Raw genomic sequence first — 26848 nt, 5'->3', positions numbered from 1 at the left:
CTCTCCCTCCCTCTTTCTCTCTTTCTCTCTCTCCCTCTCTGTGTCTCTGTCTCTCTATGTTGGAGGGCAGCTTCTGGGAGTCAGTTCTCTTCTGCCGCCATGTGGTCCTGGGGGTCAAACTTAGGCCATCTGGCTAGTGCTTTGGGTCTCTTTAGCCATCTCACTGGACTGTGTGAGCGAATCCTATGGGCACCTTTCTAGCTGGCTCTAGATTAAAGCCACTCAGGGTCTCAGCAGATGAACATCGATCCTAGTGGCCGAAGGTAAGTGCAGTGACCTGCAGAGACGCTTTGTGAACCCTGCTGCACCACAAAGGCAAGGTGCCTGGTGGTTTCAGATCAGAGTCACCGTTGCTACCAAATGCCGTCACCAGCTCTGTCTGGGCCAGGCCCTCTCTATGGTAACGGCCCTCATGATGATGACAGCCTCAGACCTGGGCAGAAAGGGACCTTCCATTTCCCTCTTGCTTTTAATCAGGCGCAAAAGCAAAACCAAGCCCGATTTTTCCTACTCTGACCTCCCAAACTATCAGGAGAAGGCAGAAGCAATTTAGGTGGGAACTCTAAGCCACAAAGGTGGCTCCAAATCACCTTCTTGTATAACAAAGCACATGAGATGTGCCAAGGACGGCAATGGCAGCCTTCTGTAACACCAGAAGCAACGACACCAAGAGCTCTACTATGTGTTTTAACTGCTAAAGACAATTAGCGAAAGTGAAGCCTCATGCTTTTATACAGTATAGAAACAGGAAACTGATAAAACACAGAAACAAGGCTTTGCTGGAAAGTAATGAATTTAAGAGCCGACATTGGAATATTTAGTTCTCTTCATCAGCCCTTTTATTCTTATTTATTATTTATTTTTGGACGTTTTCCTTCTGACTGTAAAGATCTCCTTGCTTTCCCCCAGCACAGCGTGTTGATCATCTTTAAGTTTAAAGACCATGAAGAAGATCCTGAGAGGATTAGTTCCTTAAAGGCTGGAGAGATGGCTCAGTGGTTAGAGCACTGGCTGCTCTTCCAAAGGTCCTGAGTTCAGTTCCCAGCAACCACATGGTGGCTCACAACCATCTATAATGAGATCTGGTGCCCTCTTCTCTGGCCTGCTAGCACACATGCAGGTAGAATACTGTATAAATAATAAATAAATAAGTCTTAAAAAAAGTCTTTTGGGGGTGCTGGGGAAATGGCTCCAGGATCAAGAGCACACACTGCTCTTACTGAGACCAGCGTTCGTTTCCCAGCTCACAGCTGCCTATAACTTCCAATTCCAGAGGATCTGACGGCCTCTGCTGGCCTCTGTGAGCACCTGCATGCACATGTACCATGGCCACACATACAGTTACCACCACCTTGGTGATTAATTGCAGGAGACACTCCATGATCAATTCGAATAAGTGGAGTTTAACCTGAGTAATGAGTTTTGGCTCAATGGGATTTTGAGACTTAGTAGCCCATGCCAAACTTATACTTTATGGCACTGGCCATGTGGCTTATAAAGATATCAGTAAGCAAGATCTGTGCTAGAGGGTGGCTGTGACCAGGCCGGCTGGGCCCCTCTGGATCTCAGTGTCCTAGAGGGTGGCTGTGACCAGGCCGGCTGGGCCCCTCTGGATCTCAGTGTCCTAGAGGGTGGCTGTGACCAGGCCGGCTGGGCCCCTCTGGATCTCAGTGTCCTAGAGGGTTGCTGTGACCAGGCCGGCTGGGCCCCTCTGGATCTCAGTGTCCTAGAGGGTGGCTGTGACCAGGCCGGCTGGGCCCCTCTGGATCTCAGTGTCCTAGAGGGTGGCTGTGACCAGGCCGGCTGGGCCCCTCTGGATCTCAGTGTCCTAGAGTAGCTGTGACCAGGCTGGCTGGGCCCCTCTGGATCTCACCTTTGTTAGGATTCCATCTTCTCGGTGGTTCTTCTGGAGGACGTGTTGAAGGGCTAGCTGAATTTTCTGCTGAAGTTTTTCTATTTTTACCTTTTCCTGAAGCCAGGAGCGATCTAAGCATGGGAAAAAAAAAATGAGACTTGGTCCGTTCGTCCAACCCAGCATCAGACTCACGTTCCTCCTCGCCAAGACATTGGTCACCGCGCTACACTGGTGTGTAGACTCAGAGACCAGTTTCACTCTTTGACTTTTCACTTCTGCAGGATGCAAAGGCAATCTCTACCGGCTGGGCCAGGGTGTTAAATCTTGGGGGAAAGCTGCTGCTCCTCTAGAACTAAATTCTAGGGCCAAACTCAAATGAGATGAGCCCACAGTGCCCCACCCTCCCCAAACCCTCCTGATAATCTCCCCTGGCAGGCCCTATTCCACCTGTCCCACTGGCCTTCCTGGAAATGCAAGATTGCTTTTTTTTTTTTTTTTTAAAGTCCAGGGCAACTCAGACGGTCAATAGAATTTCAAGGTGACTTAAAGGTGTCTTTGTGTGAGAATTCCAAGTAAAGGATTGTTCCGTAAGAGGCAGACCTGCTTGGAAAACTAGGTGGGTGCAGACAGACTGTGGACGGCGGTGCTTACGAAGGCATGTGGGCTTAGAAACTGGCTTTAGGAAGAGCAGCCTTATTCTATGAAGTCTTTTGTTTTGGTATGTGGAGTTAGTGCTGGGTAAGGCTCTTACTTTTAAATTTTTATCTACTTATCATGAGTTCTGTGTGTGTGTGTGTGTGTGTGTGTGTGTGTGTGTGTGTGTGTGTGTGTGTGTGTGTGTGTAGAGGCCAGAGAAAGGTACTGGCTGTCCTGTTCTGTCACTCTCCACCGTATTCCCTTGGGATAGGGTCTTTCACTGAACTTGGAGCTCAGCAGGCAGCCAGCAAATGCCATCAGTGCTGAACTTCACTCTTACTCGTGTGTGGCTGTGCCCTGTGGGCTTTATTTGTGTGTTTTGTTTCTTTAATGTGAGTTCTGAGATCTGGACCCAGGGTTTGCACAGCAAGTCCTCTTACCCACTGAGCTATCTCTTCAGTCCCGTAAGGTCTTTAGAAAAGAGGTGTGTGTGTGTGTGTGTGTGTGTGTGTGTGTGTGTGTGTGTGTGTGTGGTGTGTGTGTGGTGTGTGGTGTGTGTATGGTGGGTATGTGGTGTGTGTGTGGAGTGGGTATGTGGTGTGTGTGTGTTATTTTTTGAAAACTTTAAATATAATAAGGGTGGCAACTGCTCTTGGGAGCCCTTCAAATATTGTAATAACATGTCGAAGTGCAGTGCCTTGCGAAAACATTCTTTACCTGGGCAAATCAGAAACTGTTCTAGTTTCGTTTGGTTTTCTTACCTGCTGACATCAGTACAAATGCAGAAAATAATGCGATTTCGTCTTCAGTCAGGTGCATAGAACACAAACTCTTCCCAAATTCAAACACAAAGCTAATGAAGTCTTCACAACCTATGATTAGAGTAAAGGCAGTTTATGGTGTTGGTGCTCACCAGAGGAGAAAGGAGAACACAGAACAAGCTGAAGAGAGATGTGGAAGCTGGAGACGAGATAGGGGTTAAAGAGCACTTCTTGGCAGACTAGCTTCAAGAATTAAAAGAGAAATTGGCTTAGCATCACCTTCACAAGGAGTATCTCCTGGTACCACCATCATCATTGTCACCATCATCACAAAGTATCATCACCGCTATCATCATCACCACCACCACGATCAGGATCTGCCCCCGCCTCACGCACGGTCCCCCCGCCCCCCACCCCCCCACCCATCATCATCTACAATAATGAGAAAGAACGAACATCTGCTGTGTGACTCCTAGGCAGATAACTGCTTCAACAACATTCTTTGAGTTTCCTGGGTTTTTTTTCCAACGGCCCTTAGAGGAGTGCATGATTGTTAGCATTCCACCGTCAGGGCTGGGCAAATGGAAATAAATCATGTGCTTGTGGTCACACAGCTTGTCACTCAGAGCTCTCATTGGCTAACTGCGATGGCCTATTGGCCGTGGCACTCAGGTCCACGCCAGTGGTGAACGATTATTGACTACTCACCAGATTGCAAGCAGAAATGGGAAAGTCCCCTAAGATCATAAGCCAACCCACCTGAGGCCGGTTAGGCTTTGTGTCTGTTGTGCCAGGCCTGCCTGATGGCTAATGCTTGTAAGTGGCAGCGGGCCGTGACGCCCTCAGCTAAAGTTCTGCCGCTCACGTGTAAAGAGGAGCCAGTCAACAGATCTTGGGTTGTGTTTGTTTCTCCTTAGCGGCAGTGCTCTGGCCATTTAAGTTGCGGAAACTCAAGATGATTTATTTATGACGTATGCGCCACAGTTTTCTTTAGCTTTGCTAGACTTTTCCCTGATGTTCACATTTCCTTTTCATACATGGTTATTGTAGGGGAGATCAGGGATGATGGGTGGGCCTTTCCACCTATGCTTCGCTTTGCATACGAGTCGTATCCTCTCCATTGTTTGAACACTTTATTCCTTGCAAATCTGATTTATCTGCAGCTGGAAGGGGGACTGAAAGGCCATGTGGAAACTCACTGAATAACCAACCTACACATGAACCTGAGCTTGCATATGATGCAGGAAAAGCTCCCTGCTGTCTGCTCTGTGGCACATAGCTACGTATAGTAAGAGAAGCGCGTCAGCCTCTGGCTTTGGTTTCAAATAACCAGCCCCATTTTATGCAGCAAGAGCTTCTACCCAGCCAGATCCCTGCGCATGGCCCTCACTTACAGACACACACACACACACACACACACACACACACACACACACACACTGTGAGGCTTCCTTACCTAAGGATTTGAAGACATCAGGGCTAGCATACTTCCCGTCAAAGTACACGGTGTTGTTCTGAGAATCAAAGGCACGGCACATCCTGATAAACACCACCTCCAGGGAGCCTGCGTGGAGGAAGACTTGGTTAGCACCATCCCACGGCTCTTAGCTCCTTTCTGAGGCGCTAACCTAGAGGCCTTCCTGCAGCGGCATAGCACGGTGTGCAGGGTGGCTTGTGTGTTCTCAGGCTCACCGACCCTCTGCCCGAGGGGGCAGGAGAGATGATGACTGACTCCCATCGCAGGGGTGAAGCGTTTATGCACCTTGATTAAAAACAGTCCTGCAGAGGAACGGTTCTCTGAGCTCATAAACATCTTCCAGCAGCTCAGCGTTAGGGCTTGAAGAGGGCGATAGTAAGGATTGGGAATGCAAAGATTCCCAACTGTGACCTTCTTCCCAGAGGAATAGGTAAGGGATGCTTTCTGAACATACCTTTAAAAAATATATGTACACATGTGCACACACGTGCACACACACACACACACACCCCTCACAAATAACTTGATGTGTATGAATGTTTTGCTTGCGTGTATGTGTGTGTGTCATGTACATGCCTGGTGCCTGTGGTGGTCAGGAGAGGGTGCTGGATCCCCTGGAACTGTGGCTGTGGATGGGGGTGAGCATCCGTGTGTGCTGGCTATTAAACCTGTGGCTGTGGATGGGGGTGAGCGTCCGTGTGTGATGGCTATTAAACCTGAGTCCTCTGAAAGAGCGGCAAGTGCTCTTAACCACAGAGCCGTTGCCTGAGCCCCCTGAACATACCTTTAAGACAGTTTTATAAAAAGGGGTTTAATTTCTGCTAAGCGCACCCTGAGCTATTGTCGCTGGAAGAAACGGCTTCGACACCTTCCTTAGCAAGCATTTCTTTAACAAGCAGGTGAAAACAGGCCAGGAGCGGCACTGGGACTCACTTGCAGAGCACCTACCTGCTTTTAGAAGCACAATTTGATCATTTTGACACAGCTCCATGAATCCATCAATGCGTTTGGCAAACTCCACCACATACTGGATAGCTTCCGTAATCTTGATAGCACACAACTGCCACATCACCTCTCTCTGCTGTGAAAAGGGGAACACATTACCATAAGGCAGCTGGCAGCACCCCCGTGCAGCCAGCTTCGCGCTTTGCCTTCCTAGTTTGTAAAAAGCTTTCTTTGGAAATGGGTTAAAAAAAGATTATAGGATTACAAAAAAAAAAAAAAGTTTCTGTTATTTAGGTTATAAAAGCCTGCTTCCATATCCTTCCTGCCTCCTCAGATTCCTAGCTTACAGTCTGAAGGCAACTGGGGGGTGACAAGGTGGCGGGTAGAAAGTCAGGGGTGTTGCGAACACATGGGGCCAACAGCTTAACAAAGGCCAGGAGAGCAATGTACACCCTGGCTGTAGCCCTGGGCTCCACAGTAAGAGGAGGATTTCTTTTTCTTTCTTTCTTTCAAACCAGTTAACTTATTTTAGTTTTGAGTTTGCCCATGTTCTACTGGGCATGGAGGGAAGAAAAGGGGGCACAACTATATTTTTTGCCTGCACCTTGCTGAACTGGATGTTGATAGCCCCCTTGTTTCATATATTTATACAAATTGTCTTCTGTTCAGAAATGACATCCAAGCCCTGAGACTTCTCAACCAGTAGGTGTGAGAGGAGCCGGGGCCAGAACCCTGTTTCACGAGGCTTGGCTGGTCCTCACCGTGTGCTGGCCCCTCTCCTCTGCAGCTTGGAGGTTGGGGGTTTACTCTGTTCTGAAAGGCAGGACTAAGTGAGCGGTTCCCACCCTCCCCGGTCCTGGAGCGTTTGCTTTCCTCATCTCCTCTTCCACGACACCCTGGGGGTTTAAGGCTGTTTCTAACAGGATGGTGGGGACCAACCCCTGGGACTGAGCCACACGAGGCCATGGTCCGGATGCTCTCCCTGTGTGGCCACAGCCAAGGGACAGTAGCTTCCCCCCATGATGCGCCTTTGTTATCTCCTAGGTCCTACCCCAGCCTGACTTTTCTACCATTGGCAAAAAGCTACCATATCTTTTCTTTCCGAAAGCAGAATGGATAGTTACCATTACGCTGCCTTCAGCTTACCCCTCCCCTTTCTTTAATGGCCCGTTGGTCACTGTCATAGAGATAAAAGCAAGTAGGGTCACCACCTGCCAGGTTCATCTTTGATTCTGAGCAATTATAGTCAGACCTTCCAAACCTCTCCTCCTCCACTCACTTCCTCCTCCCTTTTAAAAGATTTTATTTGTGTGTGTGTGTGTGTGTGTGTGTGTGCGCGCGCGCGCGCGCGTGTGTGTTTAGGACAGAGGCTCCAGGTCCCCTGAAGTTCGAGTTATAGGCGAGCTGCTTGATGTGGGTCTTGGGGATCAAGCTAGGTCCTCTGGAAGAGCAGCAAGTGCTCTTAACCTGCAAACCATCTCTTGGGTCTCCCAAGCCCTGCACTTGCCCACAATGCCCTGTTAATCTCGAAGCATGCAGCGTGGAGCTGAGATTATTTTCACCACTTCTTAGACCTCAGAACCTTCTAACTGTGGCACCAGGACAAATCCTTTGCTCATCAAAGGCTTCTGGAACCCTAACCCTGATCCAGCCCCCTGCTGGTACACAGAGGGACTTGCAAACCACAATAGAATTTGTCCCAGCTGAACTTCGACAAGCCAGGGCATGTGAGTAGCCTCAGGAGTAAGGTCCTAAGCAGCAACTTGCGCTCAGGTGCCGGACAGGGAGCCTTTGCCCTGTTTGGACTTTTGGGTGACTGCCTACTTCACACACCCGCGCCCTGCCCCACCCCCTTCTCGATGGTGCTCAGTGGGAAGAGACGACCCTCTGACTCTACCTTGTTCTGATAGTTCTCAGTCTCCTCCTGCAGGAAGGTCTGCCACGTTATCTGCTGGAGCTCTTCCCGCAAGTACTGACAGGTCTCCAGGTGAGATTTGGATATGTTCTGTGCAAGGTGTTCTGGGGAGAGAACAGGAGATCACAGCTGTGAACAGCCACGTTCTTTGAGGAACCGGTAACTCTTTGCTTGGGTCGTTTGCCTTAGAAAGCAACTCACACAAAGTAATGTGCTGACAAGTTTTGGTTTCCTCTGTGCAGCTCAGCAAGCTTCTGGGTGTGGGCACAGGGAGATGGAGGAGAGAGGCTTTGCAAAGCCAACAATGACTACATGAAGCATGGTGGGTTCAGAGACCTGATGACCTTGACCTTGTCCTAAGCTATCTGCCAGTGTCTAGAGATGAGCACAGGTCAGGTAGGGGAAGTGAGCAACAGCCTCTTCTTGGCTTTTTTTTTTTTTTTTTAAAGATTTATTTATTTACCAAGTATACAGTGCTCTGCCTGCATTTACATCTGCCTGCCGGAAGAGGGCACCATATCACATTAAAGATGGTTGTAAGCCACCATGTGGTTGCTGGGAATTGAACTCAGGACCTTTGGAAGAGCAGCCAGTGCTCTTAACCTCTGAGCCATCATCTCTCCAGCCCCTCCTTTTAGCTTTTTATGCTATCCTGACAAAAGAGGTTCTTGAAAAGCCAGGGCATTATGTAAATGTGTGTGTGTGTGTGTGTGTGTGTTCACACTTTCTGTTTTTGCATGTATATACATATGTTGAGTGTCTTCTTCAGTTGCTCTCCTCAATTTTTTTTTTTTTTCATGGCTGAGTCTTTCACTGGGCCTGAAGCTCTCTGACTCAGCTGGACTGGCCGGCAGTGAACCTACGAGTCTGCTTCTTTCTTCCCAGTTCTGTGCTCACACCATGTCCAACTCCCTGGCCCCCTCAGGTTCTTACGGATTGAACTCAAGTCTCCCCTCTGTAACGGCACACACTTTCCCCAGCTCAGAAAACAACGATCTCCTTTAATGGTGACAACTGGTCATTACCTCTGATTTTCTAGCACAGGCTGGGGCAAGCATTGCAGAGGCAGGAACAGATTATGTAGTAGTTTGGCAAAGACAGACCTTGGACCAAGACTGTATCTTTGCCTTGCTACTTCTGAGGCCTTGGCAAGTTATTTAACCGCTCTGTACTTTGCTTTCCTCCTTGGTAAAATGAAGAAAACAACACTTGTTCATAGGGCTGCTATGTGAATTGAATGAATCACAATTAAACAGGGAGTCTCTCTCTCTCTCTCTGTGTCTTTCTGTCTCTGTGTATAAGTGCTTTGGTGACATTAAATATATGCCAAAGATGTCCCTAGAACTGATCATCTGTGGACATGTGTGGACACAGAAAAGATAATGCAAGAGATCAGAAAACAAAGTGTGAGGTAAATCATCACGAGATAACAGTTGTCACAGTCTGGAGAGGGAGAGATCAGGGCTGAACTGGAGAATGCTTCTTAGGAAAGGAGATACTGTGTTGGACCCCAAGAGATGGGTAGGGTTGTTGTTGGGGGGGTCATTTGTGTTGGGAGCAGGATCAGTTCTATATAGGAGGGAGAGTAGGTGAGAGAACACACATAGCGTTTATAAGGGACAGACAGGCTTGATGACGTAGCAGGTTAACGCAGACATGGTTACCTAGGAGCCTGCCTTCTGAAGTATCTTGGATGTTTAGGCTGAGTTGGGATATGCTGTCACAATAGAACTCTGCAGAACTCTGCCAGGAGAGCTGGGATATTAAAGACGGCACCTGGGGACAGTGGACAGGCAGTTTCGTGCTTGGTGGATTGGGACCTGGTCTTCCTACTCCAGACCAGGTAGACAGCAGCTAAAATCCAGACAGTGTGCGTGTGCTGCGCGACAGGAACCAGGGTTAAGGAACAGAAGGATGACTCAAGAAATACTTAAAAAGCCAGATGTGGCCGGGCGTGGTGGCGCACACCTTTAATCCCAGCACTTGGGAGGCAGAGGCAGGCGGATCACTATGAGTTCAAGGCCAGCCTGGTCTACAAAGCGAGTCTAGGACAGCCAAGGCTACACAGAGAAACCCTGTCTCAAAAAACAAAACAAAACAACAACAACAACAACCAGCTAGTACATGCATATAATTTGAATTATGTAGGAGGATGGATATATATTTGAAGCTAGCCTGATCTGCACAGAAACTTCTAGGCCAGCATGTCCACATAGCAAAACCTCGTCTCAAAAACAAACAAACAAAAACATGTATTGGAAAGAATTGACAGGAATTTATGAACATGAAACATATAAAAACAAACAAACAATCAGGTTCCCAAGGTCTTGAGGTCATGGTGGGCAAGCCACTTAGAATGACAAATACTGCAAGGCCGGGGACAGTAGCAACACAGCCTGCTTGTTTACAAACATGCTTCGGCTTCCATCAGTCGGGAGGAGACATGTTTGTGTGTAAACAGCAAGTTCACCTAGAAGCAATCTGAAATCAAGAGTCTCCTTGGAGAGACAGAAACATAGTAAGCCTTGACAGCCCTGCCTGGCGACACGCAGGTAACAGAACAACCTGGCTAAATAGTATTTTAAAAAACTGGAATGCAAACAAAAGAAAGCAGTTCAAGGAGGCAGAGCCGAGGAGAAGCCTGCTCATTTAAGAGAAAAATGCATGTTGGAAAGTAGAAACTTAACGCTCAGATACAGAGCTCTCACTATGGAGGGCAGTGTCTAGACTATACACCAAGATTTGTATATTTAAAACAATGAGGTTCAGGAGGCCCTACCCTGCTCATCCTTAGGTCTTTTCCGGTTATTATAGTCAACACCCTCCAACTGATCTTAACAAATGTTACTGGGAGCCAGACATGGCGCTACATTGCCTATAACATTGGTGTTTGGGAGGCTGAGACAGGAGGATTGCCATGGCCTAAGTGACACAGTGAGTTTCAGTGGTAAGGGGTGAAACCCTGTCTCAAATGTCATCCAGGGCTGAGGACCTAGCTCAGAGGCGGATGCTCGCTTGCCTTGCTCAAGACCCTAGGTTCAGTCCCCAGCACTGCAGACCGGTGTGTGGACGCCTGGACCTCAGTGTGGCTTTCATAGTAGCCAATAGGAAGAGACAACGACTAACGCAGGGCACACAGTAGGCCAGCAGGGGGCAGCAGCCACATTCTGACCATCTGTACAGGCAGTGTTTCTGATTCCAGTTCATGATAGATCTGGCAAGTCTAATGATTTTAAGGCCCTTCACCATTTCTAAACGTCTCTCTCAGAAAAGCAGAGTCTAGCTAAATGGCATAAAGTCCAGGAAGTGAGCGCGGCTCTCTGGACTGTGTGGGAACAGGGAAGTTAGGAGTTAAGAGACGAGCTTTCTGGGCAGAGCTAGTAGGTTAGTTATTTTTCTTGCTTTGTGGCACAAGTCAGTCTGTCTCCTTAACTGTGAACATTTCGGTACGGTCAGGGTAGCCAGGTGTGTTCCACCTGCTGCCCTTGGGCAACACGTGGCCACAGACAGCTTTGGATGCAGCCCCAATACAAAGCTGTAAGCTTACTTTAAAAGGGAGTGGAGGGCGCGGGGGGCGGGGGAGGGAAATCTCAATTTTTCACTTGAATTGTTTTGTGTGTGTGTTAGTGTTTAAACCCTTCAGATGAGAAGTCCTGGCTTCTAAGGTTTTCTCTCACTTTGGTATCATCATAACATTTTTAACATCAATAATTAACATTTATACGGCACCATGCTATGTGACAGACCCAAAGGAATTTACATCTTTTCTGAATCTATCTATCCATCCATCCATCTATCCATCCATCTGTCATGAAGGAAGGTGACAGTACTGTGTGTAACTTTTCCGAGGTGTTACAGCTGTCCAGTGGCAGAGCACTGATGCATACACCATCTGGCGCCAGAGTTTGTGCTCACCGTTATACACATGTGACTGCGTAAGAGAGGCCACACTGCAGCGTGTGGGCTGTGAGGCCCAAAGCTGGGAGGGACCACACCCCCGTAAACTGGTCCCTTGTCTCGCTGGGCCTCTTCTGTCAGCCAGCTCTCGCACAAGGCTAACAGTTACTCTAACAAAACCCAGTTAGCACTTTTTGTAGAACAAGCCTTGGTTGTTTATCTGGAATGCATGATTCAGGCACCAATTGTGAATGCCAAGAGGAGGATTTCCTAGCCAAGGATGAAGGGCCCTGCTGCTCAAAATTCTGTGAGTGTAATTCTTGAGAGACAGCCCCGGACTCAGGACACATTCATAGAACTTATTTTCTTGTTGTTCTATTTCGTTTGCTTAAATTCTGATGGTCAAAGTTTAGCCTACAAGAAGGTCAGGAGTTTTTTTGTTTTGTTTTGTTTTTGGCTAGAAAGGACCACAGGACATAGGCTGGGCCAGACATCTCTCAAAATATGAGGTAGCTTTGAAGAACGTTCAGCCAGTCTGAGGCAGATCTTTATGCCACATTCAGCTCTCTTGAACCACCCTACATACAAATGGGATGGAAAATAATCCTTTTTCAGAAGACTCCTAATGTACTTTTCAGTTTGGTTCTATTTGAGTCAATTCATCCTGGAAAGTGCTACAACCCATGGCTCCGAGACCCACTGGGAGCTGACCACTATAGGCCTGTCCAGAGACTTGAGGGCACCAGCTCAGCCATTTCTAGCCCCATTCAGGTGTCTGTGCACTTTTAGCCCAAATGCCATGTGCTAGGACGATGCTTTGACTCAATTCTATGGATGTGTCTCAGCACTATCTGGCAGGCACACAAGCAGGCTCACTGTGCCCGGGGTGGAGCAGCAGCAGCAGCAGCTTTGGGGTGAGTCAGGTCGCTCTGCTCGGGAACATGTCAGCTTTCAATCAAATCCTCATTCATTTTCAAAAATTTAATTTTCATTACAGCTCTGCTTTGGGCTGAGCCAACCAAGATTCCATGACCAAAAAAAAAAAAAAAAAAAAAAAAAGGTTTTGTTCTAGTTCAGGGGGAAAAAAATGAAACCTACCTCTGCTCAGCATGACTTCTAGTTCAGAGGTTTCTCTGCTAATCAAAAGAGCGGCGGCGCCTTCAGTGCTGTGCAGTGGTTAAAGAGCAGGCTTAGAGCGCCCCAGCTCCCGAGGATTTAATTTTAGACCCATAAAGAGATACTTGTATAAAAAAAAAAAAAAACCATAAAGAACATTCAATTTGTTCTATTTGGAGATTTTTGACTGGAAATATAAATTTTCACTTTAAAAACCCCGATGTTTTATGGGGTGCAGAGGTGGAGGTGCCATCTGAAGAACTCAGCCTTTATGGCTGTGAACCAAGGGTGTCTACGCTCAAGTCGGAACCCGCTGTTTTACCACCACCCCGGGTCCTCAGCTCAGCTCACTGGTCTCCGCAGCAGCTAATTGAAATACCCCAAAGGAACATCACAAGCCCACGTGCAGAACTGCTAGGGGCAGCAGATCACTCCAAAACTGTAAAGGCTCTTATCAAAGTTTTTCTAATAATAGCGCCGTATTTTAAAAAATTGATTAAATATAGCAGAGGGCGTTAGCATAGTGCACACGAGGGGAGCATTCCCACTGTCTGTACATCAGTGTTTCTAGGCCATGGTGACCCCAGAAACAGCCGTGTCCCAACAATACGGAAAACAGGTGTTTGTTCGCATCTTTGTTTTTGTTTTGTTTCGTTTTTGGCAAATTGAGCCAAAATCTTATCATTTTGTCACCGATAGCCATGTTCAGAGGGTAAGTCACCTCAGGCATTTACAGCTCACACAAGTGCAGCAAAGCTTGGCTACCTGAGATAACTACCAGGTGGTTACTGGTGCTCACAACTACTAGCCCAATATAATAAATAAATAAATACATAAATAAATACATAAATAAAATCTCCCACAAAGAGCTGATAACTGTTCAAGTTTATTGGGGTGACTGTGACAGGAAAGTGGTCCCCTTAGCAAAGTGTCATGTGCAGCTCCACAGGAGTGGGGCTCAGATAGTGGTAATATGGCTACCCTTTGGGAAAAGCCAGAAGGAGAGTTCTGAATGCTCGCTGTAAACCGGTGCTAAGTGTCCAAGGTGACGACAGAAATGCTAAATGCCCTTAGCTGGCCATTACGGGCACCTGGGGCAGTTTGCGTCTCTTAGAATTCTAGCTGTACCACACTCCTGCCGTTCGTCCCCTTCACACTCGGTCCCTCCCGCAGTTTTAGTCCCTGCTAAACTTGAACATTCATAATAAAAACCAGCTTATCAGCTCTTTGTGGGAGATTTAATTTTTTTTTTTTTTAGATTACATTGGGCCGGTATTTGTGAACACCAAGTGTACACACGCACTGTACATGTATTGAAATGTCACACTGTCCTTCATGACTTATACAGAGTTGTCATGTGTCAATTAAACATTTAAAAATCTAAGCAACCAACTTAACAACTTTAAAGTTAATTAAAAAAACAAAACAAAACAAAAACAACCTATGCCTGTGGCTTAGATTTGGTTAGTAGGCTTTATGTATGTGTGTGACCTTAGCCTAGAGCAGTTCCTGGGAGTCTGTAAACAGCCGGTTCTAGCGGCTTTTCCCCCTGCGCACTTCGGAATACAGGCGGCTTACACATGTCCTGCCTACTTCCTGAGCCGTGCGTTTATGTCGAACACCAGGCATGGAAAACAATCAGACAGAGAGGCCGCCCAGTGCAAGCCAGGGGCAGCACACAGCCCCGCCTTACCTAGCTCTGCCATGGACACGGTCGGGGAAGTCTCTCCGTTGGTGAAGGAGCAATAAGGGAAGAAGCCGGACGCTGGCGTGTAGTCGCAGATGGGCTCGGGTTTGATCCCATTGATGTCCAATCCAGATTGGTCCGGCGAGGGCTGGATGTCCAGGTAGAAGCTGCTGACAGCCGAGTCGGCCTTGCTACCCTCGGGGGTGTGCCCGTCCATGTAGGTGCTGAGGTCGTCGTGCAGTTCTGTCAGCCCGTTGGCTGAGATGCTGTAGGTGGGCGTCAGCGGCTCGGCCTCCCCGGGCTGCTGCTGGTGGTCTCGCTGCTGCTGCTGCTGCTGCATCCGGTGCTTCTGCACCTCGGCGTACAGGCTGTCTCTCTGCTTCTTGGACATCCGGCCAAACTTGACAGCTGCGGGGGGAGAGCGCAAGCAAAGCACACCGTGAGCCAGGGGTAGGGTTAGCGTTTATCCTCTCCCGAGCTCTCGGGTTTGCTGGGAAGTGTCAGAGCAGGCCAGCACGCCCACAGGCAGGAACGGGCTTCCTCAAGTGCCCCCAACACGAGAATATAACGTTTTGCTTTGAGCTGGGTCTCGCTAAGTAGCCCAGACTGGCCTTGAACTGGTGGTGGTCATCCGGCCTCAGCCTCCTGAGTGTTGCGAGCACAGCCAAGCTCCGCCTGGCTCTGAGGTGTACACAGTGTAGCTCCTTTTTTACCACATGGCCTGGCCTAGATCTGCCCCCTGACTTTGCAGTGTTTGAACCGACAGGCTCACGGGTATACTGAGCCAGGAGCCTCACGTGTTACTAAGTGTTCTTTGATTCTGCACCTAAGAGTGAAGGGCTTGCTGGTCAACCAGCTGGATCTGGGGCTTTATGGCGAGGCTGTCACGGTTTGCCCGGAACTGTGTGTCTGAGTCTGCCTGACCTATGAGACCTGCTGGTGGTCATGGCCTTGTCTTTATTTTCTTTTTGGAGATGGGGGGAGGGGTCATTTTACTGTGTTGCCCAGGCTGGGCCTGAACTTCCAGGCACACACTGTCATCCTCTCTGCCTTCCAAGTAGCTAAGGCACACACCCGTGGGTCCGAACTGGATCTGTCATTAAGTGATAGCTTGCTCTACAGTCGTGTAGCCTCAGGTAAAAAGAACAGAGGGCCAACCTTGACAGAGCCCACGGAGAGGGCCTATGTCTGCCGCGCTTCTCCTGACATTTAAAGGCGGCAAAGGTTGCAGCAACTCCCAAGTCCACTATCCCTGGTCTTTTCTCCCGAAACATCCATCCAGTAACAGAAACCATTTTTCCTGGGTTGAGTTCTCCCACTGAGGGTGCCCCCACCCTCTTGGCTAGGCACTCTGTGGATGACGGTTTTTTTCTGGGGAGACTTGGTTCTCCTAATTGATTGTACTTCATTTGGCTCCTGATTGGGGAGATGAACTCCTTAATTCCACCACTGTCAGAAGGACATGAGGGACAGAGGGTGGGGGTGGGGTGGGGAGGTAAATGAGAACCCGCTCCACTGACCAGCTGGGGGAGGACGAGCTGTCCTTTATACGGAGGGAACACATGAGGATATTGGCCATTTTGGTGCTTCCACTGCTCGGCTGGGCGCCCAGCGGCATATAACGTTATAAACCTGGAAATATACTTCTTTCTCCTAAACAACCTATACTATTTTATGACCCCACACATGTAGGAGGGCACCCTGAAGCACTTAATTTGGGAAGGGGCAAAGCATATTTTAGAGCACCCCATGGGTAACACCTCTGCCCCTGCGATGTAATTATTGCTTTATTAAGACAAAGGTCTTCATAAAATGATAGTTGGATCTGGTGGGTGGGGGGTGGGTGGGTGGGTGAGGGGGGAGAGGCACCAACACTCAAGGAAACGCATTTATAACTTTCAGCTTTAAATCACAGGCTGATAAGAACCATTACTAACTGTAAGTCAGGGTAGTTCTGTACAAAGACAAACTTAGATGTGGGCGCTGAGATAGCAGTCTCCTGGTGCCAAGACTTGACCTCTCTAGTGCTGCACAGACACTCGCAGGGCATGTTGGGAAGGTGAATTTGAGCCTAGGTGGCTCCGCCAGGCCCTAAGAACATCTGATGTGGGAAGGACAGACTGACACTCCGCCCTAGGAAATCGTGGGAGACAGTGTACTCAGAAAAGTCCTTAAAATGGACCCGCTGGATTTCCTGCCAGTTTCCATGCATTACTCTCTTGAATCCCGGTGGCTGGTTGCTCAGTGCACTTTAAGAGCAGTTTCAGCGAAGGACCCAGACAGAGCTGCGCTGTAATTGGACAGTGGCCCGTGTCTAGCCTGTTATGCCTCCTCTTAATGAAAAAGGACATCTATCACTGAGCCTCACTTTGCACTATTTTCACACATCCAGAAAGTGCAAACGTTTGACTCTGGCAGGCAATTTGGGTGACCCAGTTAGCGTAAGAACTATTTCCTGCCAAGATGCCGGTAGACTCAACCAGTGTAAAGTCAAGTACCAGTGTGCCCTGGCTTGGGTTTCCTGCAGGAGACAAGCTTATGAAAGCCTTAAGATGACACACAACCTGGAGTTCCTGGAATGTTGACAACCTGAAGGTTTTCTTACTTTAAGACACACTTGCCTGTCTACCCTCATGAGCTACTTAGCTGACTCCAGTAGATCGCAGATGAAGGAAGTGAGGTGGATTGCAGTAAGCTTCCAGCAGGGGCCGGGGGGGGGGCTGGGAAGGGGCGCCCCAGCTGTCAGAGGCTCACCATCTCGAGACATTCCCACGGCAAGGCATTTCTGCAGCCGACAGTGCTGGCAGCGGTTTCGGCTCGTTCGATCAATCAAACAGTTCTTCTGCCGAGGACAGGAGTAGGTGGCATTGCTCTGCTGGCTTCTCCTGAAAAAGCCCTGTGATTTGGTTATAAATACGGAACAGGTTAGTGCCAGCTCCAGTGGAGACACCAAAAGCTGAGTACTGAGCATCGAGCACCGAGTGGCGTTAATATTTAATGGAGGGTCAGGCTCGGAGCAGAATCCTCCAGGAGGCCGTTGATGGAATTAAAGCCACTTCTTTTTGCTTGAGCAAAATTAACCCCCAGAGCCTAACCCTCCCTCCATCCCTGACACATGCAAAACTTCCTTTGACTTCCGCCTGATAGCAAAGCCATGTGCTCGCTGGAACGACACCAAAGGATTTGCCTTTAACCTGTGTCTCTGAAATATCTTTTCTCTTGGTGCATGTATGGGGGTATACACAAGAGTGTGTGCGCACATGTATGTTCTGTGTGTGCTGTGGAGGCCAGAGGAGGACACCGGGTGTCCTGATGTCACTCTAAGCCTTATTTCATTGAAACGGGATCTCTCACTGAGCCTGGAAATAGACCGTCAGGTTGCAAGCCCCGTGAGCCTCCCGTGTCTGTCTCCCATAGTGCCGGAGTGACAGGTGCCTGTGTCTATGCCTGACTTTTTATGTGGGTGGGTGCTGGGGACTCAGGCTTAGGTTCTCATGCATGTGCTGGGGATTCAGGCTTAGGTTCTCAAGTGTGTGCAGCAGATGCTGTGTCTAGTGAAGTCATCTATCTCCCCAGCCTCCAAAACACTTTAAAAATTTTAATTTTATTAATTTATTCAGATTACAACTCAATTGTTTTCCCATCACTTGTATCCTCCCTCCCTCCCTCCCTCCCACTTTTACCCTATTCCCCTCCCCTAGGTCTAAGACCGAGGGGGACCACCTCCCCCACTATATGGTCATAGGCTATCAAGTCTCATCTTGGCATCCTGCTTATTCTTTCTCTGTGTGCCCTGAGGCCTCCCCACCAAGGGGAGGTGGTCAAATATGGGACACCAGAGTTCATGTCAGAGTCAGTCTCCACTCTCCACATAACTGTGGAGAATGTCGTGTCCATTGGGTAGATCAGAGTTGGGGTTCAATGTTTACTACTTGTATTGTCCTTGGTTAGTGCAATAGTTTGAGCAGAACCCCCTGGGCCCTGATCACCTGTCAAGATGTTCTTCTGGTAGGTTTCTAGGACCTGCTGGGTCCTTCTATTTCCCCATCTCCTATATTTCTCTTACCTAGAATCTCAGTAGGATGTCCTCACATCTATCCCATTATCTTGGTAAGTGAAGACTTTTGTGGGACATGCCTTTTGGGCTAGTGCCCAATAAGTGAGTATATACCATGTGAGTCTTTCTGCTTCTGGGTTAACTCACTCATTATGATCATTTCTAGTTCCATCCATTTGTCCACAAAATTCGGGATTTCCTTGTTTTTAATAGCTGAGTAGTATTCCATAGTGTAAATGTACCACAGTTTCTTTATCCATTCTTCAACTGAGGGACATTTAGGCTGCAAAACACTTTTTAGTAAAATAAACACTTCTCTGGGCTTCCTGATGGTCAGGAAAATGTGGTTGCACTCAGCTCGCTTTCTGTCTGGGTGTGCTGCAGTGTTTTCTCGCTGCCACTCAGGTCTCTGGCTGTTTAAGCATCCCTCACTCCCTAAGCCTCAGCCTACTGGTGCGAACAGTTAGATGACACTTGGATCGACTACTTTAAAGATCAGTTGCATTGGGAATTATCAGTCCTCACTGGCTGGGAATCAGCAGCATTTAGAAGCCTGGCCTTTAGGATTTGGCAGGTCCAGTGTGATGGACATTAGCATCTCACTTGTGTTGAGTGCATGCTGGAAATGAGAGGGTGTGCAAAGACATGAGGGAGCTGCTAACCCCAGGATGCTGCTTTTGCTTGTGGACTGACAAATGCAAGCTTTTCTTTAGTGATTTTTTTTTTAAAGCAGAAAGTCACAAGCTTAGCACAGGTGCCGTGTTCTAATCCAACACAGATTTCTTATGCAACATACGTGCTACTTAGAAGCATATTTCATAACTTCCAAAATACATAGCAATGGCAGGGTTGTATATAAATGTCTATGAATATGTATATATATATATATTTTTTTTTTTCTTTCACTGGTATTCTAATCTGGGCAAAAGAAAAATACACAAGAGAAAAGTAAGGAGTTGTTTGTATGAGGCGGGATCACAAATAATACGAGAGAGAGAGAGTGTGTGTGTGGTCATCTTCAGAGCTTTCTTTAATGATAAACACATTGGATGGACCAGGTAATGTCAAAATATTGATGATACACTTTAGCCAACAGATTTTCCCGGAGGCAGATGTGGCTAGTATATCAGAAACAAAAGGTGTGTGTCTTGTAAGTCAGGAGTCTCTTAAAGAAGGAACGTTAAAGGAATTGCCAGGGAAGTGGTGTGAAGGGTCACTGGAAGGACACTCTGCAGAGCGCTGGGCGCCCGAGGTGACCGACCGACGGGAGTTCCAGTCACACTCAAGGCTATGGAGCTGGGGGACCACTGAAAATCACATTTCAGAAATACCATTAGTATAAAAAGGTGATAAAGTTGGTTAAAGCACTAAGCCTAGTGTAATACAGTCGTGGGGGGGTGGGGAGGGAGAGAGAGAGAGCACCCTATATTTGATGTAAAAGAAATTATGGGAGAGAATGCTCCCCAATGAAAGGAATTGCTGGTCTCGCCTGGTGGGGCCATGGTGACTTCAATTTTCTCTTTGCTTTCTGGTTCTTTCTCTACAGGTGGATGGACAGGTGTATAAGACCCTCAGAACCTGCTGCCATCAGCCTCATTTGATGCTTTCTGTGACGGCTGGGGGTTCGTGTGGACCGAGCCAAGTAAGTCAAATGCACGTGGGCTCAGATCTTTTAGCATGGTTTATATCATGTCCAAAGCCAAGGCATGCATCGATAAGGCAGCAGGACCCACTGACTCATTGGAAACTAATGTTTTCCTGCGGCTGAGGTGAGGTGGGAGTCTCTTGAGAAATCGGTCTCAGAATTCCATCATCTCTCCCTCTGCCCCGAAGCAGGGTGTCCCCTTTGGTTCACCTTACCTCACCCACATTGCAATCACCTTGGCTCATTCACAGAGTGAACGCAACAGAGACTCAGGGCAGGAGCTCACAGTCACTCTCATCAGGGACCTGGCGAGTTGCAGGGGTCAGTAAGGCAGGGTCCTATGGATCTAGGCTGGAGCAATGCTATGGATCCTGGAGCACGGCTGGCTGCCAAACTTGCTGCCGGGATGTGGAGCCAGCCAGAAAGGGTTTGGGAAAGCAAACTCCAGCAGACACGCCCTCTTCACCTCACACTCACTCTTCAGTTGAGCCCATCTAGCACACGCTAGTGTGCAGCTTTGGGAGGGCCAAGTGGGGATCCCGAGAGAGGCCATTCTCTTGGACAAAGACAACACAGCTCCATCCTTAAGATGAACTACGCTGTTCCTTCTGGGAGGAGGAGGGCTCGGTGCAGCTTTCTATCGAGACTGGGGAGGCCAGCCTGAACTTCGCATGTTCAGAAAGGTTGAGAGCTCTGACTTCTTTGGTGTGTGTGTGTTGTGCAGGGTGTGTGTGTGCGCGCGCATGTGCGGTGTGTGTGTGTGCGTCGTGTGTGGCGCCCACGCATAGAGTCCAGTGGCAAACTCTGGTTTTGGTCCTCAGGTGCCGTCCACCTTAGATCTTTGTTTTCCCACCTTGGCTTTTGAGACCGGGACTCTTGCTGGAGCTCATGGGTAGACCAGGCTGGCTGCCCAGTGGCGCAGGCGTCCCTCTGACTTCACCCCACCCCACTCCTGCAGCATGGGGATTGTAAGTGCATGCACGCAGTTACCCCTGGATGCTGACATGGGACTGAACTAAGGTCCTCACGTTTACAAGGCCAACACTTCACTGAGCTATCTCCTCAGCCCCTTGCCTTAAAAAACAAACAAACAAACAAAACCCTTCAGCATTCCTTAGGGGGCATTTCTGAGCAGTTTAAATGTCTAAGAAGTTATACTGGTAAAACCAGTAAAGCTTTAGAATCCGTATGAGAAAGAAGAGTTAGAACTGGGAAAGAAAGCATAGAAGGTTTAGAAGGCTCCTTGTTTCGTAAGGTGGAGGCGGCATGCCTCCGAGTGAGAAGCAGGAGACTGCTTGGAGTGCATCCTATAGAAGGTTCCTCTCAGACACGAGTTTCTGAGCTTGCGCAGTGGCCCTGTGGCAAAGCTTTAAGGGGACTGTGTATCACAAAGCCAGTTCTCAAGCCAAGGACTGTCAAGAAAGAAAGTGACTACATCACGGTGGCGCACTTTTACTAGTACAAAAAGATGTGTCCAACTACATGAAGTAGTTCCCCTCTAGACATCGGGGGCTTGAGTGAAGAGTCACCATACCATGAGCTACCTCAGGTAGCAGAGGCTTGGATTGTGGCACACTACCACCACCTAGTGGCTATACGCAGCCATGCAGGCCTCCACAATGTACCACCCCAGTACCAGAAGGAATTTGAAAGATTGTCAGGCTCTATAAGCCCTCAACTGGGGGACATGATGGAATCATCCACACGAGGTTTGACAATGCACCACAGATACGTTGCCCTTAGGGATAGAGCTCACGCAAACTCATGAGTTTGAGCAATATGAAGCAGGTCCATAAAGTCTCACCAACACGACTGCAGTTTAAACATGAATTGATTGAGGGACACCAATAAGACATGATAGCATGGATGACAGAAGGCCAAAGAGGCCCCAACCTTACACAAAAAATTATAGGCAGCTGAAGAATTCTGCCATCCTGAGAAATAGTCTTTCCCAGGGAAGAGCTTGTCAACTAGTTATCCAATACCAAATGGGTAGACCCAAATCATACACATACAAGTAAATTGTACAGGCTGAGCAGGTTATATTTAGTAATATATATATATATATATATATACATATATATATATACGTGTATGTAGTAATATATGTATATATATATATACACACACAAGAGAGAGAATGTCTAAAAAAATGGGGAAAAAGAGGCCATAAATTTGAAAGAGAGCAAGGAAGAGTATATAGCATAGTCTGGAGTGAGGAAAGGAAAAATGATGTAATTATATTCTCAAAAATATAAGAAATAAAAATTATGCATATCATAGCATGTCTCTGGGGGTGGGCTGTACATGTGAATGAATATCTATGAGGCTAGAGGAGGGCATCAGACCCCCCTAGAACTGGAGTTTACAGGGGAGTCTGAGCCACATGGAGTGGGTGCTGGGAACTGGCTCTTAGCCACTGAGCCATCTCCCCAGCCCCATGTTGCCTTGTTGCTTGAACAACATTGGGTGTTCACGAGAAAGCTCACACCTGGATTCAAGAGCTGAGTGCTAAATGTCAGAAGACTTGTTCAATCCAGTGGTTAAACCTACAATTATTGCTTATTATAATAAGCTGTGGGGTATACTGGAAGAGTGGCAGCAGCTGGAGATACTAAAGTGTTGGTTAGTTCTTCCCGACTTAAACCTATGATTATTATTTATTACAATGTGGCTGTCAGGTATACTGGATGAGTGGCAGCGGCTGGAGATACTAAAGTGTTGGTTATTTCTCCCCGCCTCCTCCGGCAAGGTGGTGCACTGGGTAGCTTGCCGTAGCCTCCTGCTGGAGAATTTACACCAGGGAAACTGGCAAACACTACTCTTTAGTGGCTTGGTTGATTGCTGCTATTTTTTTGGCGGCTGTCTGAAGCGAAAAATACTAACGTGACCCCAGTGCAGGCTGGATGTGCGAGAGTGTCGTAACTGTGGCCGTGGGAGTTGGGAATGGCATAGAATAATGGACGTGGCCTCCCAGAAGTTACTAAACAACCCAGCAAGGCTCTTCACGTCTTCACTAACAAAACGCGAGGTTCCAAAACGTGCCTACTGCCGTCACACTCTCTCAGTCATATACGGAGATGAAATTATCAGCCCAAATTCATGTTGAAACCAGCTGTGTCTGGTCTCTTTTCCTCCATCCCAAATCTGGGCGCACACTCACCTCAGAGCCAGGGCTGGAGTCATCTCCCTGCCCGTCCGCCCTCCGGTGGGTACATCACCCTTGTGAAGATCAGGTAATGGCTGCCTATCTGGGCATCTCTCTCTGACTCAATCCTCTTTCCAAACTCATACACAGACCAAGCTAAACTGCTGTGTTCTAGTTCCCCAAAGGACCTCCATCCCTGCCACTGTCTGGGACAATCTCCTTTTTGTTTTGTTTTGTTTTTTGTTTTTGACTTTCTCTGGGCCGTCTCTGACCTGGCCCCTCCCACGCACGTTCCTAGTGTGACTTTACCCCCTCTGGTTGCCTTGTCACCGCCTCCACCACAGCCTCCATTCCAAACAGCTAACTCAGTACCTGTTGAACGCATGGCAGGGTGGGCCCCAGTGGCAGCCATGTTCTGAGCCTGGTTCCAGGCGCTCACTGACCACATGCAAAGTCACCACTTGCATATCTGTTTATGGACGCTTTAAAGTTCAGAGAAATTGGGCAGATGCCAGGAGGTGCAGGATTTGAGTTCCTGATTCTAGATGCATCTTAAGTACAAAGGTCACACACAGGCTTGTTTTTATGGTGAGTGTACCAAAGGGCATCAGTCCGAGGGAGCTATATCTTTCCTTCCTTCCTTCCTTCCTCCCTCCCTCCTTACCTTTACATCCATTCTTTTTGTTTGTTTGTTTTTTGTTTGTTTTCAACTGAGCCCTAGGGCTAACCAGTTAGGCTAGGCCGGCCTCATGGACCCTCCAGGGAGTCAGCCTCGTGCTACTGAGGATCAAAATTGTGCAGCAAATACTTTGTCATCGGAGACATCTCTACAGCTTCAGGTCACAGAAATATGGAGGGCAGATTGGAAAAATAAGGCCCAGCACCCTCCTTAGGGCTGTAGTGAAAGTTACTGACAGTGATCGGATCGGGGCGATGCAGGGCCTCAGGTGCTGCCTTTCTCTATAGGAGGGGAAATACCTTGCTAGATGTATCTCAAATGTGACTTTTCCCATTGGGGTTACTAAGGGTTTGAGTCAGGCTGGCTAGACACTGAAGCATAGGTGTGGTAGGGAGACACTTAGGGGTCTTGTTCTAGGGGTGCGTGGGGCTGCTTCTCCATGAACAGGCTGCAGTACTGATCTGATGTTTGGTCTTTTGACAATTTTCACGTAATGAATTGATTCCTACAGTTCATTAACATACCCACTTCCACTTCTGTGTACACATATGTCTTAATTAGCTGCTCACTGGCTGTTTAATTACAAGAAAACAGCTGACAGCTGCCTGGCGGAATTCTAATGGCAGACGCTTTGGAATGGCTACACATTTGCTTTTTGACAACCAAGATTTATTCGTGACTCTGCGTTATTGTGAGTGCTCCTATGCCTGCCCAAAGCACTGCGCTTTGCAACTTGGCTAAGAGTTGGAAATGCAGGAGACCATCCAGGTAGGTTTCTATGTCCACCTTGTTTCTCTGGGGCTGAAAAGAACTGAGTCCTCTATGTAAACAGATGCCCTATGTCACAACTTTATTTATCCTGGGACTTTCTTTTGGGAACGTTGAGGAGGGTGAGGATGAGTGTGGGCAGAACGTAGAGACCATGGTTGGTAAAGGGCGTCCATAGATTGATGTCAGGGAGCAGAAGAGGCAGGAATAACAGTCTCCTCCTTAACAGCAGTAGAGGAGGAAGGGGATTCAGTTCCTTAGTCTGCACCAATTAGCTGTTGTACAGAGGCCCCAGCTTCCACCTCCTTGTGCAACTGTGTGTGTGCCAGTGAGCTCTGACTGGAAGCTGACCTCACCACGCGTGTCCCGTTTGTAAGTGTGGATGTTGCCAGCACCTGAGCTCCAACATTCTCGGATCCAGTGCCAGAAAAAGGCGCTCAACACCCACAGGAGAACCTTCTGGAAATATGGCAGGATTCTATCTACCACACTGCCTCCAACCTAGTGTGGCTGTGAGCTGAGGACGGGGCACTAGCTATGGAGACACAAAGGACAAATCCCTTGTTTTTGTGGTGCTGGAGACGAAGCCGGAGGCGCACTGTCCACCCCATTACCCTAACACAGCACAATGAAAAACTTAGATGGCCAAAGGGCGAAGTAACAGCTTGGCTTTCCTCAAACCCGGTCTTCATTTTAAAAGGCTGAGCTCCAGTCCAGGACTAGGCATTTTAAAGCATTAAAAGTAAAAATATTGAGCATAAAAACAGTGTTTAAAATGATACAGAACAAAATTAAGGGTCATAGTGACTTTTTTACAATTGAATAACAAAAAATAGCAGAATTCATGAAGAGCTATTAGGGCCTAGATGGAAACATTCATCAAGTCTCTTTCTAGCCAAGCACAAAGTTCCACATGCTTTGACAATTTCCTCAGGGGGAGAAAAAGACCATGTTATATGCTCCATACATCTCGTCGAGACAGGGTTTCTCTGTGTAGCCTTGACTGTCCTGGACTCCCTTTGTAGACCAGACTGGCCTCAAACTCACAGTGATCCGCCTGCCTCTGCCTCCCGAGTGCTGGGATTAAAGGCATGCGCCACCACGCCTAATTCTAAATACCTTTAGAAACCTTCCTATAGTTAGTGTACAAGAATGCTTGTATGAGGAGATGGTTGTAAAATTTCCTGTGACTGGAAGAGGAAGTTTCACACAGGACACCAACTTAGCTTATAAATCATTGATAAGTCTCAGATAAATGAGTCACATATAATTATATTATGATTTATATATTTGTATATACACACGTTACACACACACACACACACAGCTTTTCGGGATAGGGTTTCTCTAATCCTACTCCTGTATTTTTTGAGACAGGAATTCTCTCTGTAATAGCTCTGGCTGTTCTGGACTCACTTTGTAGACCAGGCTGGCCTTGAACTCACAGAGATCCACCTGCCTCCTGGGTGCTGGAATTAAAGGCATGTGCTATTATACTTGGCTTGGCTATATGTATTTTTATGGAGAGCAGAAGGTCTTAAATATAATCAGATACCCATTTACTATCCCCAGTACTAGATTGTATAATAAAATTAAGAACGTATAGCTTAGTGGTTAGAATGTGTCTGCTCTTGCAAAGGCTCCAGGTTTGGCTCTTAGTGCCCACATCCAGTAGCTTTAGCTCCAGGGCATCTGACACCCTTTTCCGACTTCCACAGGTACCTGCACCCATACAAATACATCTTAAAGCAATCTTGGAGTTGAAAGTGTACAGGTAAAAAGTCTAAGTGGTTACAGGACTTCACAAACAAAAAAAGGTAGGTGTAAGTGACGGAGCCAAGTGCTCCATTATGTGGTGAGCTGCTGTGCCTCGTGACGAACATGGGAAATGGGAGTGAGTGGCAGTGGGACCGTCTCTCAGAGGCAGACCGTAACCATGAACACAGTCCTCAGAATACCCCTTTTCTTCCCTTGGTAGGATGGAAGCTCAGGGTTCGATCTACAGCCCTAAGCATTGTTTCTAGGTCTTTCTGCTATCCTTTCCAATCTCCGCTTCCCACTGGCTGGTCACTCTCACCAAGGCTTCAACCAGATTTGGTTCCAGGAGTTCAGAAACATCTCCTGACAGAGCAGAACCCCTGTATTACTGCTGCTGTCCTACTCTTTCCAAAGAGCAACTAGGGCACATTTGAGATGATGATCAAGTCTCAGCATAATAGTCCTCGCTCCCTTGCGCTGTCCACAGAGAGCGGTGCTTGTTCC

The 26848-nt window shown here is 47.9% G+C and overlaps 1 protein-coding gene across 3 annotated transcripts in view; it reads right to left on the bottom strand.

Annotated features, from left to right (window-relative positions):
- Positions 1–26848, bottom strand: part of LOC127198672 (nuclear receptor ROR-alpha) — a 195191-nt gene that overhangs the window by 1713 nt on the left and 166630 nt on the right. For 2 of the 3 annotated variants that reach the window (XM_051156736.1, XM_051156734.1), the window contains exons 3-9: positions 17044–17185; positions 14296–14697; positions 7572–7693; positions 5678–5810; positions 4709–4816; positions 3253–3363; positions 1874–1986 (exon numbers count right to left, since the gene is read on the bottom strand). In XM_051156736.1, coding sequence (XP_051012693.1) covers positions 1874–1986; positions 3253–3363; positions 4709–4816; positions 5678–5810; positions 7572–7693; positions 14296–14697; positions 17044–17056 — 1002 coding nt within the window. In that variant the 5' untranslated portion in view covers positions 17057–17185. The remainder of the gene's footprint in view (positions 1–1873; positions 1987–3252; positions 3364–4708; positions 4817–5677; positions 5811–7571; positions 7694–14295; positions 14698–17043; positions 17186–26848) is intronic. The other variant, XM_051156735.1, reaches the window with a different exon arrangement.

This window comes from Acomys russatus, chromosome 14 (assembly GCF_903995435.1).
Source record: "Acomys russatus chromosome 14, mAcoRus1.1, whole genome shotgun sequence".
NCBI lineage: Eukaryota > Metazoa > Chordata > Mammalia > Rodentia > Muridae > Acomys > Acomys russatus.
Note: the sequence above shows the minus strand (reverse complement) of the source record. Positions and strands in the feature narration are given on the sequence as shown.